Source organism: Choloepus didactylus, chromosome 7, assembly GCF_015220235.1.
Source record: "Choloepus didactylus isolate mChoDid1 chromosome 7, mChoDid1.pri, whole genome shotgun sequence".
Taxonomy (NCBI): domain Eukaryota; kingdom Metazoa; phylum Chordata; class Mammalia; order Pilosa; family Megalonychidae; genus Choloepus; species Choloepus didactylus.
This window is the reverse complement of record NC_051313.1, coordinates 84,523,235-84,542,008: the sequence shown is the minus strand read 5'-3', so window position 1 is coordinate 84,542,008 and position 18,774 is coordinate 84,523,235. Positions and strand designations below refer to the sequence as shown.

The window sequence follows — 18,774 nt, the reverse complement described above, 5'->3', positions numbered from 1 at the left end:
CTTTTTTTAAACTGAACAATACTATGGATAGCATTGATTAAATATTTGATGTGCTTGTTATATTTTATTTTTGCTTTTAATTACATGTTCAAGTAAAGTAAGCACCAAAGTGTAAAGAAGTGATCTGGGAAGACAGTATTAATAATGAAAAGTTCCATTAGGGCAAGGCTTGAACTAGGCCCTGAAATATGAATAGGATTTGAATTGTAAGAAAGTAGGGCAAGAAGTATTTTAGAAGAAGGAAACAAATTAAACAAAGGTTGCATCAGAAATGGTCAAAATATTTTACAATGTCAGAAAATCCAAACTGGCTGTTCAAATACAACTAGCAACTACAGTCGGCTCTTGAGAGATAAATAGCATAAAGAGATCAGTGGAAACAATTTGAGGATAGAAATCATGTTAAAAGAGAATCCAGTTACCCACAAATAAGATACTGATTAAGCTGAGGTGGGATTCACAGTACCAATGAATACTGTGCTCATCAAAATATTTTTGAGGAGTCATGTTATTAAAAACGACTTAATACATTAATTTGTAGGAAGTACTAGGAGCTTTAATAAAGTGCTGAGATAAAGCTCAGTAGTATAGCACCATGGGAACCACTTATGAAACTACTGTAATGAAATTCAGCGTGTTATTTTAAAAAGAACTTACAAGGAAACAAAAATTGGCTAAAAAAATGAAAAATCATTTTAAGCAATATTTTAATTTGATGGCCTAATAGTCATATGCCAGCCTTCTTTAAATAAGATCTGCTTAAAACATCACTATCTTTAATATCAAAACAATCAAGTTTAAAATTTTTTACCTACCTCTATTAAGTAATTTTGGCTTCCATACATAACATACTGGGGAGCAAGACTATAAATCATGTAGCTAGTGTGAAGGACAATAAGCAGAAGTATCATGCAGAGAAATAAAAGTGCTTGGGGCCTGGTTCTACCTCTTCTGATTTTATATAACTGGAAAGAAAAAAGACAGTGAAAATATATCAGCAATATGGTTTATTTGTAAGGCCTTGGGTCCTGCTCTTGGATTAGGTTCTATCATATTGTTCTATCAATTATTTCTTTCCCCAAAATAAGCACACAAATTCTTCATCATTCCAGAAAAATTATAAGAATGATAACATAATTCTTTCCTTGTTAAGCTTTCAGGTTTAATTTTATATTTTACATTTATATTTCATTTTAAAAAATGGCAAAATACCTATATCCAAAGACCCATTAAAATTCAGAACTCAGAAAATATAAAACTATTCACATGGTGTATTTCCAGACAAACCTTCTAATATTATTGTGTAACAACATCTGTTATAATTTCATAATGCTAAGAAGAATTGTGAATGATCTCCAGTTCTAGGTAAGATTAGAAGAATGAGATTAAACTGTAAGTACTAATAATATATTTATAGCTATATATTATTTTCCTACATAAGAACAGACATATCACATTTATAAATACTCATGACATCCTCATAATAGCCTATAAAATTTAGTTTATAATTTATAATAACCTTGACTACAAACATTTTCACATATATCTATACTATAGGGCAACTAAATATGGAAACTGAAATATAAGGAAGCCAGTGACTTGCCCCATTTCAAAGGCAGAGCACAATTTTATTTTAGCAACTAAGATATCACCTCACTGTTGTATTACTAGATTGTAGTAAAGTACACAGTAACTGAACTCCAATTCTGGATGGTATGACAATGTATTCATCTAAAGTTCTATGTTTCCCATCTTCCCTTACACCTAGCTGTAGCCATGTAATAAAATATTAAAGATGGAGAGGAAAATAGAAGTCTGCTAGAGATTTCTGGGTAAGTCTTGCTTTATTGATACAAATGTCACTCCTCCCTTTAATCTTTTCCCTTAACTGGAACAAGGACAGGATAAATAGAGCTGCAGCAACCGTCATGTAATCATGAGGGAAAGGCCATGAGAATTACAGAGACAATAGACCTGACATTTTTGAGCTACTGAAGCAATGCTACATTTTTTTTTCCCCTTAGCAAGAAGCCCTTCAATAGTTCAAGCCCACTCACTGTTTAACTGGGTTTTCTTTTACTCACAGCAGCAATTAGTCACTACTTGATATAGCTTCATTTAAAAGTTCTTAATTTTATCTCAAAATAGATATAAGAAGACAGTATCTTTTTCTCCAATCATTCAGTAATCTTTAACTCCTAGTAGGGAAGCCCATCTGTTGAGCTTCAGTGTATCCATTTGTGCTTTGATGTGTTTCTATGCAGCCAAACACTACAGAAAATAATTATTGTATCTAAACCAGGGTTTCTCAACCTCTGCACTACTGACATTTTGAGCCAGATAAGTCTTTGTTGTAGAGGGCTGTCCAGTGCATTGCAGGATGCTCAACAGCCTCACTGGCTTCTACTCAGGAGATACCAGTAGCAACTCTCAGTTGTAACAAACTTTCCATGTCTCCAGACTGCCAAATGTCCACTGGGGCGGGGGAGGTGTCACACTAGTTGAAAACCACTGCTCTATACAAGAAGTGATTTTATGTTAACATAAAATGAAAAAGCTGCTATTTGCATTATTTTTGCTATCAAAACACAACTTTTGTATTATAAGTCTAAGATAACTTGAAATGATGGACATTAAGCACAAAATGATGAGAAAAAAATAAAATTTAAATATATACTCACTCTGATCCAAAAGAACCATATGCCAATATTTCGAATCCCCGCCATTGAAGTAAAAATAAAGTACATAACAATAATTGTTATGAGAATATAATCAAGAGGAAAAACCTGAAAAAAGATAAAATTAAATTTAATACACAAAACGCAAGGGCTTTAAAAATCATATAAAATTTATTGAAAATGTCATTGTTTATATTTAACAATGTTTAAAATACCAAACCTGATTTAGATCAGGCTACTGTGATAATACAAAAAACAAAACAAAACAAAAAACACACACACAAAAAAAAAACCACTCAAAAAAAACAAATTATTACCAACTTATTTAGTACCTTTATCCTAAGAAAAATCCCCTAATAAACTAAAAATTACATTTATATATAGAATAAAAGACTTCATTAAAAATGAAAACCAAAAATAGTTAAGAAAAGTTCACTTTAAGTTTTATGACTTCAAAATCAAATTAAATATGAGTCTGGCAATATATAAATATAAAAATCTTTAAAGCAACATAGTGTGAAAATTATATATAAATGAAAGTAGCAAAGGGTAAAACCATATTCTAAAAGTATTACTAGACTTGTTGGCAAAATGGTTTTATGTGAAAGAGAATGTCAAGCGTTTGCTAGAGTATAAAAGAATGGACTTTTTACTTACTGTCTGTAGTACAGGCAAAAGCATATTTAGTGGATTACTCAGGTTAGCTCCAAAAATTATGAAACCAGAATCTATTCCAGCTGAATGGAGAGCTTTATCCAAACTAAAATAAAAAATTATAAAGAATGAATTGATATATGTAACACTAACATATTTACAAAGCATTTAAATTAGTTAGAATATCATCATAACTTAAGCATGCAAACTCAGTGTAGTCAAAGAAAAACCATGGATAACAAAAATTAAACCTCACATATATCTTATGGATTTTGATATAGTATAAAAAAAATACAGTCTATTACTGGACCTATTTAGTCATTCTTTAGTTAATGCTGTAGAACACTTCAAGTGAAATATCTGCTTAATATGAATAGCCTATACGAATGGAATTCAGCAGGGAAAATAATATCACAGAATTTGTATACGTGCTCTAGGAAAATGTGTCTACTCTACTTACTTTGACAGGAAGAGAGAAATTACAAACAGCAATGCAACTAAGATGAAAAATATTCCCCAAATGATCTGAAAGCAAAAATATATTCATTAAAATACAGTTTTGAGTTGATATTAAAAAGCACAAAACCATTTTGCTCAACATGAGTTGCTAGCATAGAATAATGATTACCAAAATGATCAAAGATACATTTTAATTTAGTATATAATCCCAGGCATCTGTCACATAAATTTTCATTATAAGGCTATTTGAGAACAGGTACCAACAAAAGAGATAAGGCATTTGAAGTCTTCATTAATAAACAAACATATGAGATTGTTGTGCTGTATCAAATACGAGGTTTGTATATAGTTATATTCAAATTAAACTTCAAAATTAACTGAAAAATACGTTTAAGATTAACACAGATGCAAAAAAACACAAAACAAAAACAAAAACAAGATACTAATCACCTTATATTATCCTGTTAAACACAGGGAACACGGAACATTTACCATAGAAGTAATGATGTACATAGTAGTTAAATTATATAACAGCCAAGAAAAGTCTACATAACTGAAAATATTCCTGAAATGGAGTATTAACAACATTGAAGAAACTGTCATGTAAACCAATGTTTCTGTGGAGAAATGTATTAATTGTAATTGGTGGAACACATTTCCTTCTACTGAACTAATTTTATATTAGAGATGGTTTTAAAGAACCATGATTGGAACTGGGTCTCTAAGGAATCAAATTTCAGAGTTAAAAAAAGGGTGAAACCAATGTTAGTGACAAAGTAGGCTCTTTTTTCTTGACACGTTCTTCCCCAAGTTCCAGGGGCAACTGGGCTGTAGCGTTTGCAAGGCCAGGGAATAAAAGGAGAATTCTTCTAAGCACAGTTAAATGGTTTTGACTTCTTCCACTGAAATTGATAGAAACAGATGGATAACATCACTAATGACAGGGAAATATTTTCATCTCACTTCAATGACCAGTGAAAGTTGAGGGGATTAAAAAAAAAAAAAAAGTACCTAAACTGGCATTGAAAGATGATTTTTAGAAATGACTGTAGGCCTGTGTTCTGGGGAATTCTTCAGTTCTGAGAGGTGCCATAGGGGCTTGTTGGGAAGCAAAGGGTTGCAAACAGGAGGGAGTCAAGGAAACTATAGTTATCACTTAAAAATAGAAGAACTCTGAATGTACCTATTTTATATACTAAGATTCCACAAGATGATTCATTTGTTATAAAAGGGTTTCATTGCTGAAGAAGTTTGAAATGAATGCTTTATAGTAACAAGTGTTCATTAGTAGAGGGCAAAAAGAGGCTTACACATTCTTTTTCTGCCGGAGTTAGACACTTACATTTGATACTTAGGTTAACTAGAAGGCAATAGTCTTATATTGAGGCACCACAAGTGAAACACATTACTCCTTAATAGCCTGTTAACAAAAATTAGCTTGGCATGAGGCAGTATAATTGCCAAATGCCAATTATTAGTAGAGGTACATGACATAGAAATAGCACTTGAAGTTAAAATTCCCTATCCTTAATGTCCTTTTTGGTAAAAATAAAATCCTAAACTATCTTCCTGATCTGTTGGCATGTATGGCCAGATACAGACTGTCCTGTTATAACTGCTTAACAGAACACAGAAATAAGTGCAGGAAACAAAAATGACAGAAAATACTTATAAAGACCAAGAAAACTATATATGAATAAATATGAGAACATATACCAAAAGTTACAGATTCACATTGGTGATGACCATTTAGAGTTGATCTCCACTCTTATAAATCACACTCTAGCTATGTCAACTATGAAATAAAAAAAAAAAAAGCTATAGAAGTTACATCAGCAAAAAATAGCAGAGTAAGAGCCTCTGAAAATTATTTATTTCATAAAAGCAATGAGAAAACCGGCATACTGTGTCAGAATCAACTTTTCCAAGGCTCTGGAAATTATCCAAAGACTTACAACAACCCAGAAGTATATATTCAATAAATATGGCTAAATCTAAGTAAGCACACTGAGTTTTTATGGCATTTTAACTTGCTATTGTACCAGTCCTACTAGTCCACACTATGGTAGCCTTGAAAAATAGCTTGCAAGTACAGTAAAAAACAGAAGTTCAGCAGATATGAGAGGAATGAGAGTCAGGCTGGTGATCTTTCAAAGTCTTATTCCCAGAGAACTGTCATTATTTGACTCGTCTGGAGGTTCTTTAGAATACCTCACTTGCATGACTGTATTTGACCTAACTTGGAGCTTACACAGTAAAAAAAAAAAAAAAAAAAAAAGCCTTTTTTCCATGGGCATTTGTTGAAAACAACTACAAGAAATTTAGCAACTTCATGGCCATGAAAGGTGGTGAGTAACAGGGCAAAAAGTAAAATAAGCAAAAAGTTTAAGCTGAGGAATGAGATATCCATTGGGACTCTAAAAAGCTCTGAAATATTTCTGGGAAACCAGAATGCCTTCCACATGCCCAGGACTGTGCATGTGCTCAAGAAAGATCTGAGAAGGCTTAATCTCTCATCTCTGGCTGTCCTTGAGGCTCTGTGTAAGCAGGAAGTGAAAGCCAGGGCAGAGTTATAAAGTGCCTTTTGAAATGTTCAAGTTATGCCCCAACATGCACACACAGTCCCTTGGCAAACATTGGAGACTTATTGGTTCCAGACATTTAAGAAAATTTCTGATCATTAAACTAGTCAAGAAGAGACTTCACTGGCCACTTACAGCAAAGAATATAGACTTAACAGAATTGGTTCAGAAAAGTCACTAAATAATAAACAACAATAACAAAGAGGAACAACAGCATACTCTGGGGAAGGGGAAGAACCTTGTTTCCAGAGTTGCCCCATTATATTATTTAAAAGCAAAGAAACAAAGTACGGCCCATATGGAAGGGGAAGAAATCAACAGAAAACATCCTTGAGAAAGCCCAGAGTTTGGACCTACTGGAGCTCACTAAATGAGCTTTTAAAAATATGTCCAAAGAACTAAAGGAAAACATGTCAAAAGGACTAAAAGAAATTATGACAATGATGTCTCACCAAATAAAGAATATCAGTAAGTATACAGAAATTAAAAAAAAGTGAAAATTCTGGAGATGAAAAATAAAATATTTGAAATGAAAAATTCACTAAGAAGGGCTTAACAGCAGATTTGAACAGAGAAAAGAATCTGCAAACTTGAAAATAGGTCAATTGAGATGATCCAATCTGAGGAACAGAAAGAAAAAGGAATGAAGAAAAATGAACAAGCATCAGAGACCTGTGGGACACCATCAAATAAAGCAACATAAGCATGATGGGAGACCCAGCAAGAGATGAGAGAAAGGGCACAAAAAATATGTGAAGAAAAAAATGGCTGAAAATGTCCCAAATTTGATGAAAAACATTTACCTACACATCCAAGAAACCCAATGAACTCCAAGATACAAACTAAGACATGACATAACTGTAAACATCCTAAAACAGAATCTTGAAAGCAGCATGCAAGAGTGACTCATCATGTAAAAGGAACTGTCAATAAGATTGAAAGCTGATTTCTGATTACAAACCATAAATACCAGAATATAGTGGAATGGCATATTCAAAGTGCTGAAAGGGAAAAATAATCCTGTCAACCAAGAATTCTATATCCAGCAAACTATCCCTCAAAAATAAAGGAAAATTTTAAGACATTACTAGGAAACAATAAATGAGCAAAATTGTTGCTAACAGATCTGTACTGAAAGAAATACTAAAGGGAATCCTTCAAGATGAAATGAGAGGATACTAGACAGTAACTTGAATCCACATGAAGACATTAAGGGCACTGGTAAAGATAACAACATAGGTAAACATAAAAGAATTTTTTTTTTGGTAACTTTTTTTCCTATGTGATTTAAAACATAACTGCATAAAGCAATAATTATAAATCTGTAATGAAGGGAACTGTATTGGTTTGGATATATTATGTCCCTCCAAAAACCATATTCTTTAATGCACTCTTGTTGGGGCAGACTTATTCATCTTTTTGATTAGGGTGTGGCCTCTTGATTGAATGTTTCCATGGAGATGTGACTCCACACATTCAGGGTAGGTCTTGATTAGTTCACTGGACTACTTAGAAGAGCTCCAACTCAGACGCTTGCTGACACTTAGATGCTAGCCCAGAGTTTGCTCCAGAGAAGCTGAGAGAGGACAAAACGCCCCAAGAGCAGCTGAGAAAGACTTTTGGAGAGATGCTTGGGAGCTGACAGAGATGCTGAGAGATGCTTGGAGAAGTCTGGAGATGCTACCCCAGAGTTTGCTCTGGAGAAGCTAAGAGAGGAACCCAGATGCTTAGATGAACTGAAAAAGCTAAAAGAGATACCATTTTGAAACGCAACCTGGGAGCAAAGGAACAGCAGACGCCAACCATGTGCCTTCCCAGCTGACAGAAGTGTCCCAGACACCATCGGCTGTTCTTCAGTGAAGGTATCCTCTTGCTGATGCCTTAGTCTGGACACTTTTATGGCCTTAGGACTGTAAATTAGTAACTGAATAAATCCCCTTTATAAAAGTCAACCCATTTCTGGTGTTTTGCATAATGGCAGCATTAGCAAACTGAATAAACTGAATAAACTCAATGTATAAACATGTAATTTGTAAAACAATAACACTACAAAGGAAGGAAGAGGAATAGGGCTATTTAGGAGCAAAGTTTTTATATACTATTGAAAATTACACTATTGAACTAGATTATTATAAGTTAAAATGTTAACTGTAATCCACAGGACAAATAACTAAAAATTATACAGTAAAAGAAATGATAAGGTGTTAAAATACACTACAAAATATTTAATGCAAAAAGGAAGTAATGTGGGAATAAAAGGAAAAAGACTTAAGACATAGAAAAGCAAAATGGCAGCTGTAAATCTTATACTCAGTAATTAATTTACATATAAATGGATTACACACTCCAATAACAGTCAGAGATCAGCATAATGGATTAAATAAAAAAACATGATCCAACCATATTCTATCTACAAGGGACGCATGTTGTTGGAAAGAGGATGGAAAAAAGATACATCATTCAAACAGTCATCAAAGAGAGCTAAAGTGGCCCTATTAATATCAGACAAAATAGAATTGAAGACAAAAATTATTAATAAAAACAAAGAAGCACATTTTATAATGAAAAAGAAATACAAGTCTCAATACAGGAAAAGGTCCACTACCAAATCGTGATAGAAGGTTAAGAGTAGTAGACAGGATGAAGAGAAGGACATCTTTAAGAAAAACAACCAGTATTTAAAATTAAAAATAAAATATGGTCAAAAAGTAAAAAAAATAATGTTTCTTTTCTAACCATTTAGTCCCTGTTCCGCTAATCAGTAACTACCATAGTTTCTTACGAATCCTTCCAGAAATGGTGCGTGTATATGTGTGCGTGTGCGCGCGTGTGCACACACACATTAAAAAAAAGAGTATCATGTATAATATCTACAACCTGGGCATCAGTTTCAGTTAAAATATAACATGTCTTGACAACATTATAAACATTTGTTCAGGATATGATTTCTATTTATATAAATACATAGGGCTTTCATTCATTTTTATGGCTAGGAAGCACAATACTTCCTTATATGGGTGTTACAGTTCATTACGCCAGTATCCTACTAATGCATACTGGTTGTTTTCATTATTTGGCTATTATAAACAATGCAGCAACGAACAAAAATGATTTTTTCATTAATAGATTTCATTTTTTAGAACAATTTTAGATTTACAGAAAATTGAGTTGATAGTACAAAGAATACTATGCCCCATTCCCCTGGACATAACATTGCATTTGTCTGGTACAATGATTATTTTTAATGAAAGTGCATAGTTTCATTAAGGTTCTCTTCTTGTAGTATGGTCTGTCTGGGGTTTTGACAAATGCATAATGTCACATGTATCCATCTTTAACAGTATCATATAGTATAGTTTTACCAGCCTAAAAATCCTTTGCTCAACCTATTCATTCCACTCCCCCACACCAAGAAACCCTGACAACCACCAATCTTTTTACTGTCTCTAAAATTTTGCCTTTTCCAGAATGTCACTGTACTGGTTTGTTCATATTATGTCCCCCAGAAAAAGCCATGTTCTTTGATGCAATCTTGTGGGGGCAGACATATCGGTGGGGATTAAGTTGCAACGTTTGGATTAGGCTGTTTCTGTGGAAATGCGCCCCACCCAAATGTGGGTGATAACTCTGACTGGATAATTTCCATGGAGGTGTGACCCCACCCATTCAGGGTGGGTCTGAATTAGCTCACTGGGGCACTATAAGCTCAGACAGAAGGAGCAAGCTTGCTACAGCCAAGAGGGACACTTTGAAGAACACACTGGAACTGAGAGAGGAGCTTCAGCTTACAGAGACATTTTTGAGATGGCCTTTGAAAGCAGACTTTTGCTCCAGAGACTGAGAGGACAAATGCCCCAAGAGCAACTAAGAGTGACATTTTTGAGGAGATGCAGCCTAGAAAGGAATGTCCTGGGAGAAAGCCATTTTGAAACCAGAACTTTGGAGCAGATGCCAGCCATGTGCCTCCCCAGCTAACAGAGGTTTTCTGGACACCATTGGCCAGCCTCCAGTGAAGATACCTGATTGCTGATGTGTTGTTACCCTGGACACTTTATGGCCTTAAGACTAACTGTGTAACCAAATAAACCCCCTTTTATAAAAGCCAATCCATTTCTGGTGTTCTGCATTCTGGCAGCATTAGCAAACTAGAACAGTCACATAGAGCTGGAATCATACAGTATATGGTCTTTACGTTATATTTGCAAGTTTCACTTAGTAATAATTATTTAAGGTTCCTCCACGTCTTTTTGTGGCCTAATAGGTCATTTCTTTTTACTGTTAAATAATATTTCATTGTATGGATGTACTACAATTTATCCATTCAACTTTTTTTTTAATTTTTAAAGACTTTTTTAATATTAAATTCATACATCAAAGTGCTCTCTGTTTTTACCCAATAAAAGAATTTACTATCAGATACCATGTCCTGCAGAAGCTCAAATAAAAATTAAGTCCCTAAGCACATTGTTTTCCCTTTTTTTAATTTTAAATTCAGTTTTATTGTGATATATTTACATAGCATAGAATCATCCAGTGTACAATCAACTGTTCACAGTATCATCATACGGTTGTACATTCATTACCCAAATCAATTTTTGAACATTTTCCATACTCCAAAAAGAATAAAAATAAAACTAAAAATAAAAGTAAAAAAAAACACCCAAAGAATTCCATCCCACCCATCCCACCCTATTTTTCATTTAGTTTTTCTCCCATTTTTCTACTCATCTGTCCATACACTGGATAAAGGGAGTGTGAGCCACAAGGTTTTCACAATCACACTGTCATACCATGTAAACTACACAGTTATGCAATCATCTTCAAGAATCAAGGCTACAGGGTTGCACTTCCACAGTTTCAGGTATTTCCATCTAGCTATTACAAAACCCTGACAACCACCAATCTTTTTACTGTCTCTAAAATTTTGCCTTTTTCAGAATGTCACTGTACTGGTTTGTTCATATTATGTCCCCCAGAAAAAGCCATGTTCTCTGATGCAATCTTGTGGGGGCAGACGTATCAGTGGGGATTAAGTTGGAACGTCTGGATTAGGTTGTTTCTGTGGAAATGCGCCCCACCCAACTGTGGGTGATAACTCTGACTGGATACTAATAAAGGGATATCTATATACGCATAAAAATTCCCTACAGAGTGACCTCTCGACTCCATCTGAAATCTGTCAGCCACTGAAACTTTATTTTGTTTCATTTTGCTTACCCCTTTTGGTCAAGATTTTTCACTTGCCCACGATGCCAGGTCCAGGCTCATCCCTGGAAGTCATGTCCCACATAGCAGGGAGGGCAGTGAGTTCACCTGCCCAGTGGGCTTAGAGAGAGAGAGAGGCCACATTTAAGCAACAAAGAGGTTCTCTTAGGTGCAATTTTAAGTAGGCTTAGCCTCTCCTTTGCAGTGACAAGCTTTACAATGGCAAGACCCAAGATCGAGGGCTTAACCTGCTAAACTGTTAGTCTTCAATGTTTGTGAGAATATCAGTAATAACCCAGGTAGGGAAGTCCAACATTTCTGTATTTTCCCCCAGTTCCTCAGGAAGGCCCAGAAAATAATTTCATACTCTGCCCAAATTACTTTGGGATGTATCGGATTTCACACTAACCTGTACAAACCTACCAGATCTCACCTCCAATTCAAAGTTCCATGTAATTATGGTGTTTCAATAAACTGACCATAAAAGTTAAATTATTTCATGTGCTGCAGAAAACAGAGATCCTGCAACAAATAAACATCTTTTCCCTTGGTCTCACACAGAAATTGAAGTTTTAAAGCGCATTAATAACATCTTTTACCCTTTGGTATGATTTGCCTTAGTTTTAATCAGATCCACTTCATTCATCTCTCTAATTGAAGTCTGCAATCTTTTTCAGCCTTTTTTTTAACAGTTGCAGTATAAGGTAATACTGACATTCATAGCTGCCTAGCTCTAGCACTGAGTTTCAGGTGTCACTCAGATACCCAAAGTTCCAGAGACCAACCAGGTTATACACAAAGAGCTCAGCATCTCAGAATTTGGAGATAACCATTACAACTCAGGAAAAGATGTGACTGCTGTAAGAGCTTACAATCTAGGGACCATTACAATAAGCGTTTCCCCAATAAGCTGTGCTCTAAGATGCAATTCTCAGAGTTTACACATTATAGTTGGTCCATATTAGTGAGGCATCACAATGTTTGTCTTTTCGTTTCTCGTGTACTTCACTCAAAATGTTGTCCTCAAGATCCAGTCACCTGGTTGTGTGTCTCACAGCTTTATTCCTTCTTGCAAATGCTCAATATTCTATTGTATGCATACACCACAGTTCACCATTCTGTTCATCAGTCCACATACCCTTAGGCCATCTCCATCCATTGCAAACCGTGAATACTGCCACCATAAACACCAGAATGCAAATGTCCATTCTTGGGTACCTGCTCTTAGATCTTTCAAGTATATATCCCATAATGAGGTTGCAGGACTTTTTGGCACCCACATGCTTAGCTTCTTGTGAAACCACCACACTGCCCTCCAGATAGGCTACACCATTCTACTTCCACACCAACAGTAAATAGGTACACTCCTCTCTCCATGTTTTCTTCAGGACTTGTATCCCTTTGTTTATAATTTTCCCTGCAATTCTATAGATATATTCACATACCATATGATCATCCACAGTGTAAAATCAGTTGTTCACAGTATCATCTAGCTGTGCATTCATCACCATAATCAGCACTTGAATCTATTCATTACTCCAAATTCTTTTTTTAAAAATAAAAAGATAAAAAAAATACAATACAATAATAAGGTCAGACAACACTACCACCAAGAATCCCATACCCCACCCTTAATTCCCCTCTCATAGACATTTAGCTTTGGTATATTGCCTTTGCTACATTTAATGGAAGCATATTACAATGCTACTGTTAACTATAGACACCAGGTTGCACTGATTATATTTTTTCCCCAATACCATCCCTATTTCAACACCTTGCAAAGTTGACATTCATTTATTCGCCCACACGTAAAAAGATCTTTATATTTGTACATTTACTCACCATAACTGACCACTCTAGGTTTCACTAAGTTATACAGTCCCAGTCTTTATCCTCTATCTTTCCTTCTGGTGTCATAGATGCCCCTAGCCCTCCTGTTTCAGCTTTACTCACATCTTTGTTCAGTGTACTTATAATATTGTGCTACCATCACAAAGAATTATGTTATCCTTTTCTGGATCTATATAATCAATCCTGTTTAATATTCTATACTTCAGCACCAAATGCCCAATCTCTACCCTCTTTCACCTGATAACCTGTGTTCTCAGCTTTATCGCCAAAGTTTACTCATTTATGTTAGTTCATATTAGGGAGACCATACAGTATTTGTACTTTTGTTTCTGGCTAACTTCGTTCAACATAACATCCTCAAGGATTGTCCATGTTGTTATATGTTCCATGACTTTAATTTCTCTTACACCTGTGTAATATTCCCTTGTGTGTATATACCACAGATTGTTTATCCACTCATCCGTTGAGGGACATTTGTACTGTTTCCATCTCTTGGCAATCGTGAATAATGCCACTATAAACATCAGTTTACAAATGTCCGTTCGTATCTTGGTTTTCAGTTTCTCTGAGTGGTAATGGAATTGCTGGATCACATGGCAGTTCCTGAGGAACTGCCACACTGCCCTCCAGAGTGGCTGCACCATTCTAAATTCCCATCAACAGTGAATAAGTGTGCCTCTTTTTCCACATCTTCTCCAGCACTTGTACTTTTCTGTTTATTCAGTAATGGTCATTCTAGTAGGTGTGAGATGACATCTCATTGTGGTTTTGATTTGCATTTCCTTAATAGCCAGTGAAGTTGAACATCTTTTCCTATGTTTTTGAGCCATTTGTACTTCCTCTTCAGAGAAGTGTCTATCCATGTCTTCTGCCCATTTTTTAATTGGGTTGTTTTTCTTTCTGTTGCTGAGTTGTAGGATCTTTTTATATATTCTGGATATTAAACCCTTATCTGATATATGGTTTCCAAATATTGTCTCCTATTGCATAGGCTGCCATTTTACTTTACTGACAAAGTCCTTTGATGTGTAAAAGTGTTTAATTTTGAGGAGATCCCATTTATCTATTTCTTCTTTCATTGCTCGCACTATGGGTGTAAGGTCTAGGAAACCACCTATGTCACAACTGTCACAACATATTTAAGATATTTCCCTACATTCTCTTCTAAAAGTTTTCTGTTCTTGGCTCTCATGTTTAGGTTTTTTATACAATTAGAGTTAATTTTTGTACAGGGTATGAGATAGGAGTCCTCTTTCCTTCTTTTGGATATGGATATACAGTTCTCCAAACACCATTTATTGAAGAGCCTGCTCTGCCCCAGTTGCTCTGGCTTACCTGCCATATCAAATATCAATTGTCCATAGATGAGAAGGTCTATTTCTGAACACTCAATTCAATTCTATTGGTCAGTATGTCTAGCTTTATGAAAGTACCATGCTGTTTTGACCACTGTAGCTTTGTAGTATGCATTAAAGTCAGGTAGTCTAAGACCTCCTACTTCATTCCTCTTTCTCAAGATATTTTTGTCTATTTGGGGCACCCTGCCCTTCCAAATATTTGGTTATTAGTTTTTCTATTTACGCAAAGTAAGTTGTTGGGATTTTAATTGGTATTGCATTGAATCTATAAATCAGTTTAGGTAGAACTGACATCTTAACTATGTTTATTCTTCCAATCCATGAACATGGGATGTTATTCCATTTTTTTAAGATCCTATTTGATTTCTTTTAGCAGTTCCTTGTAGTTTTCTGTTTTTATAGGTCTTTTGTGGCCTTGGTTAAGTTTCTTCCTAAATACTTGATTCTTCTTTTGATTTCTGCATGCTGATATTGTAGCCTGTCACGTTGCTGTATTCACTGATTAGCTCTAGTAGCTCTGCTGTAGATTTTTCTAGATTTTTCTGGATTTTCTAGATATAGGATCATGTCATCTGCAAAGAGTAAAAGTTTTACTTCTTCCTCTCCAATCTGGATGCCTTTTATTTCTTTTTTCTTGCCTAATTGCTCTAGCTAGAATTTCCAGCACAATGCTGAGTAACAATGGTGACAGTGGGCATCCCTGTCTTGTTCCTGATCTTAGACGGAGAGCTTTCAGTCTTTCCCCAATGACTATGATGTTAGCTATAGTCTTTCATATATTGCCTTTATCATATTGAAAAGTTCCTTTCTATTTCTATCCTTTGAAGTGTTTTCATCAAGAAAGGATGTTGAATTTGTCAAATTCCTTTTCTACATTGATTAAGATGATCATGTGGTTCTTCCACTTTGATTTATTGATGTGGTGTATTACATTAATTGATTTTCTTGTGTTGAACCAGCCTTGCATACCTGGAATAAATCCCACCTGGTTGTGGTGTATCATTCATTTAATATGCTGCTGGATTCAATTTGCAAATCTTTTGTTGAGAATTTTGCATCTATATTCATTAAAGAGATTGGTCTACAATTTCCTTTTTTTTCCAGCCTCTTTCTCTGACTTTGGTATTAGAGTGATGTTCGCTTCATAGAATGAGTTGGGTAGCTTTCCCTCTCTTCAATTTTTTTGAAGAGTTTGAGCAGCATTGGTACTAATTCTTTCTTGAATACTTGGTAGACTTCACATGTGAAGCCATCTGGTCCTGGGATTTTCTTTTTTGGGAGCTTTATGATGAGCGAGTCAATCTCTTTACTTATGATTGGTTTGTTGAGGTCCTGAATTTCTTCTCAAGTCAGTATTGGTTGTTCATGTTTTTTAGGACGTTGTCTGTTTTGTCTAAGTTGTCTATTTTATTAGCATATAGTTGCTCATAGTATCTTCTCGTTATCTCCTTTGTTTCTGCAGGATCAGTAGCTATGTCCCCTTTCCCATTTCTGATGTTATTTATTTGCATCTGTTCTCTATTTTTTTTTCTTTGTTAGCCTAGCTATGGGTCTATTAATTTTATTGATTTCCTCAGAACCAACTTCTGGTTTTGCTGATTCTCTCTATTGTTTTCCTGTTCTCAATTTCATTTGTTTCTGCTCTAATCTTTGTTATTTCTTTCATTCTGTTTGCTTTGGGGTTAGTTTGCTCTTCTTTCTCTAATTCCTCCAGGTGAACAGTTAATTCCTCAATTTTTGCTCTTTCTTCTCTTTTGATATGGGCATTTAGGGCAATAAATCTCCCTCTCAGCACCACCTTTGCTACATCCCATAAGTTTTGATATGTTGTGTTTTCATTGTCATTTGCCTTGAGGTATGTTCTAGTTTGCTAATGCTGCCAGAATGCAAAACACCAGAAATGGATTGGCTTTTATAAAAGGGGGTTTATTTGGTTATACAGTTACAGTCTTAAGGCCATAAAGTGTCCAAGGTAATGCATCAACAATTGGGTACCTTCACTGGAAAATGGCCAATGGCGTCTGGAAAACCTCTGTTAGCTGGGAAGGCATTTGGCCGGCGTCTGCTCCAAGTTCTGGTTTCAAAATGGCTTTCTCCCAGGACGTTCCTCTCTAGGCTTCAGCTCCTCAAAAATGTCACTCTTAGTTGCTCTTAGGGTGTTTGTCCTCTCTTAGCTTCTCTGAAGCAGAAGTCTGCTTTCAACAGCCATCTTCAAAGTGTCTCTCATCTGCAGCTACTCTCTTATCTTCTGTGTATTCTTCAAAGTGTCCCTCTTGGCTGTAGCTCCTCTTCAAAATGTCACTCTCAGCTGCACTGAGTTCCTTCTGTTGGTCAACTCATTTATATGGCTCCAGTGATTTAATTTAGACCCACCCTGAATGGATGGGGTAACACCTCCATGGAAATTATCCAATCAGAATCATCACCCACAGTTGGGTGGGGCTCATCTCCACAGAAACACTCAAAGAATTACAATCTAATCAACACTGATACATCTGCCCATACAAGATTACATCAAAGATAACTGGCATTTTGGGTGACATAATACATTCAAACCAGCACAAGTTATTTACTAATTTCTCTTGTAATTCCTTCCTTTACCCACTAGTTGTCTAAGAGTGTTGTTTATCCTCCAAATATTTGTGAATTTTCTGACATTCTGCTTGCTGTTGCTTTCCAACTTCATTCCATTATGATCCAAGGAAGTGTTTTGTATAATACCAGCATTTTTAAATTTATTGAGACTTGCTTTGTGACCCAATATGTGGTCAATCCTACAGAATGATCCATGGACATTTGAGAAAAATGTGTATCCTGCTGTTGTGGGGTGTAGTGTTCTATATAAATGTTTGTCAAGTCTAGTTCATTTATTGTACAATTCAACATCTCTTTTTCCTTATTGATCCTCTGTCTAGATGTTCTATCCATTGATGAAAGTGGTGTATTGAAGTCTCCAACTATTATTGTAGAGGTATCTACTTCTTCCTTCAGTATTGTCAGTATTTGCCTCATGTATTTTAGAGCACTCTGGCTTGGTGCATAAATATTTATGATTATTATGTATCCTTTATGAATTGTCCCTTAATATATAATGTCCTTTTTTGTCTTTTTAATTGTTTCACATCTGAAGTCTAATTTGTCTGATATTAAAGTAGTTACTCCCACTTTTCTCTGGTTGTTGTTTGCATGAAATGTTTTTTTCCAACCTTTATTTTCAATCTGTTTTTCTCCTTGTGTCTAAAGTGAGCTTCTTGTAGATGACAGCATATAGATGGGTCCTGTTTTTTAATCCATTCTGTCAGTCCATATCTTTGTATTGGGGAGTTTAATACATTAACATTTAGTGTTATTACAGTAAGGGCAGTGCTTTCTTCTACCATTTTGTCTTTTGGATTTTATAAGCCATGTCTTATTTTTTTTCTCTCTCTCTTTTTACCCTTCCTGATAGTCTTCATTTCTACACTCTTCTCCAAACCTCTCTCTCCTGTCTTTTCCTATCACACTGTAGCACTCCCTTTAGTAATTCTTTTAGTGCAGGTCTCTTACTCACAAACTCACTCCGTGTCTGTTTGTCTGCAAATATTTTTTTTTTAATTCAGTTTTACTGAAATATATTCACATACCATACAATCATCCATGGTATACAATCAACTGTTCACAGTACGATCATGTAGTTACGCATTCATCACCACAATCTATTTCTGAACATTTTCCTTACATCAGAAACAATCAGAATAAGAACAAAAAATAAAAGAAAAAAAAGAACACCCAAACCATCCCCCCCATCCCATCCTATTTGCCATTTAGTTTTTGTCCCCACTTTTCTACCCATCCATCCACACACTAGACAAAGGGAGTGTGATCCACAAGGCCTTCACAATCACACTGTCACCCTTTGTAATCTACATTATACAATTGTCTTCAGGAGTCCAGACTACTGGGTTGGAGTTTGGTAGTTTCAGGTATTTACTTCTAGCTATTCCAATA

The 18,774-nt window shown here is 35.2% G+C and overlaps 1 protein-coding gene across 1 annotated transcript in view; it reads right to left on the bottom strand.

Moving 5' to 3' along the window:
• The window catches only part of LMBRD1 (LMBR1 domain containing 1), a 228,410-nt gene that overhangs the window by 32,994 nt on the left and 176,642 nt on the right, over positions 1-18,774 (bottom strand). The window contains exons 10-13 of the mRNA XM_037842304.1: positions 3,793-3,857; positions 3,336-3,438; positions 2,682-2,786; positions 816-965 (exon numbers count right to left, since the gene is read on the bottom strand). Coding sequence (XP_037698232.1) covers positions 816-965; positions 2,682-2,786; positions 3,336-3,438; positions 3,793-3,857 — 423 coding nt within the window. The remainder of the gene's footprint in view (positions 1-815; positions 966-2,681; positions 2,787-3,335; positions 3,439-3,792; positions 3,858-18,774) is intronic.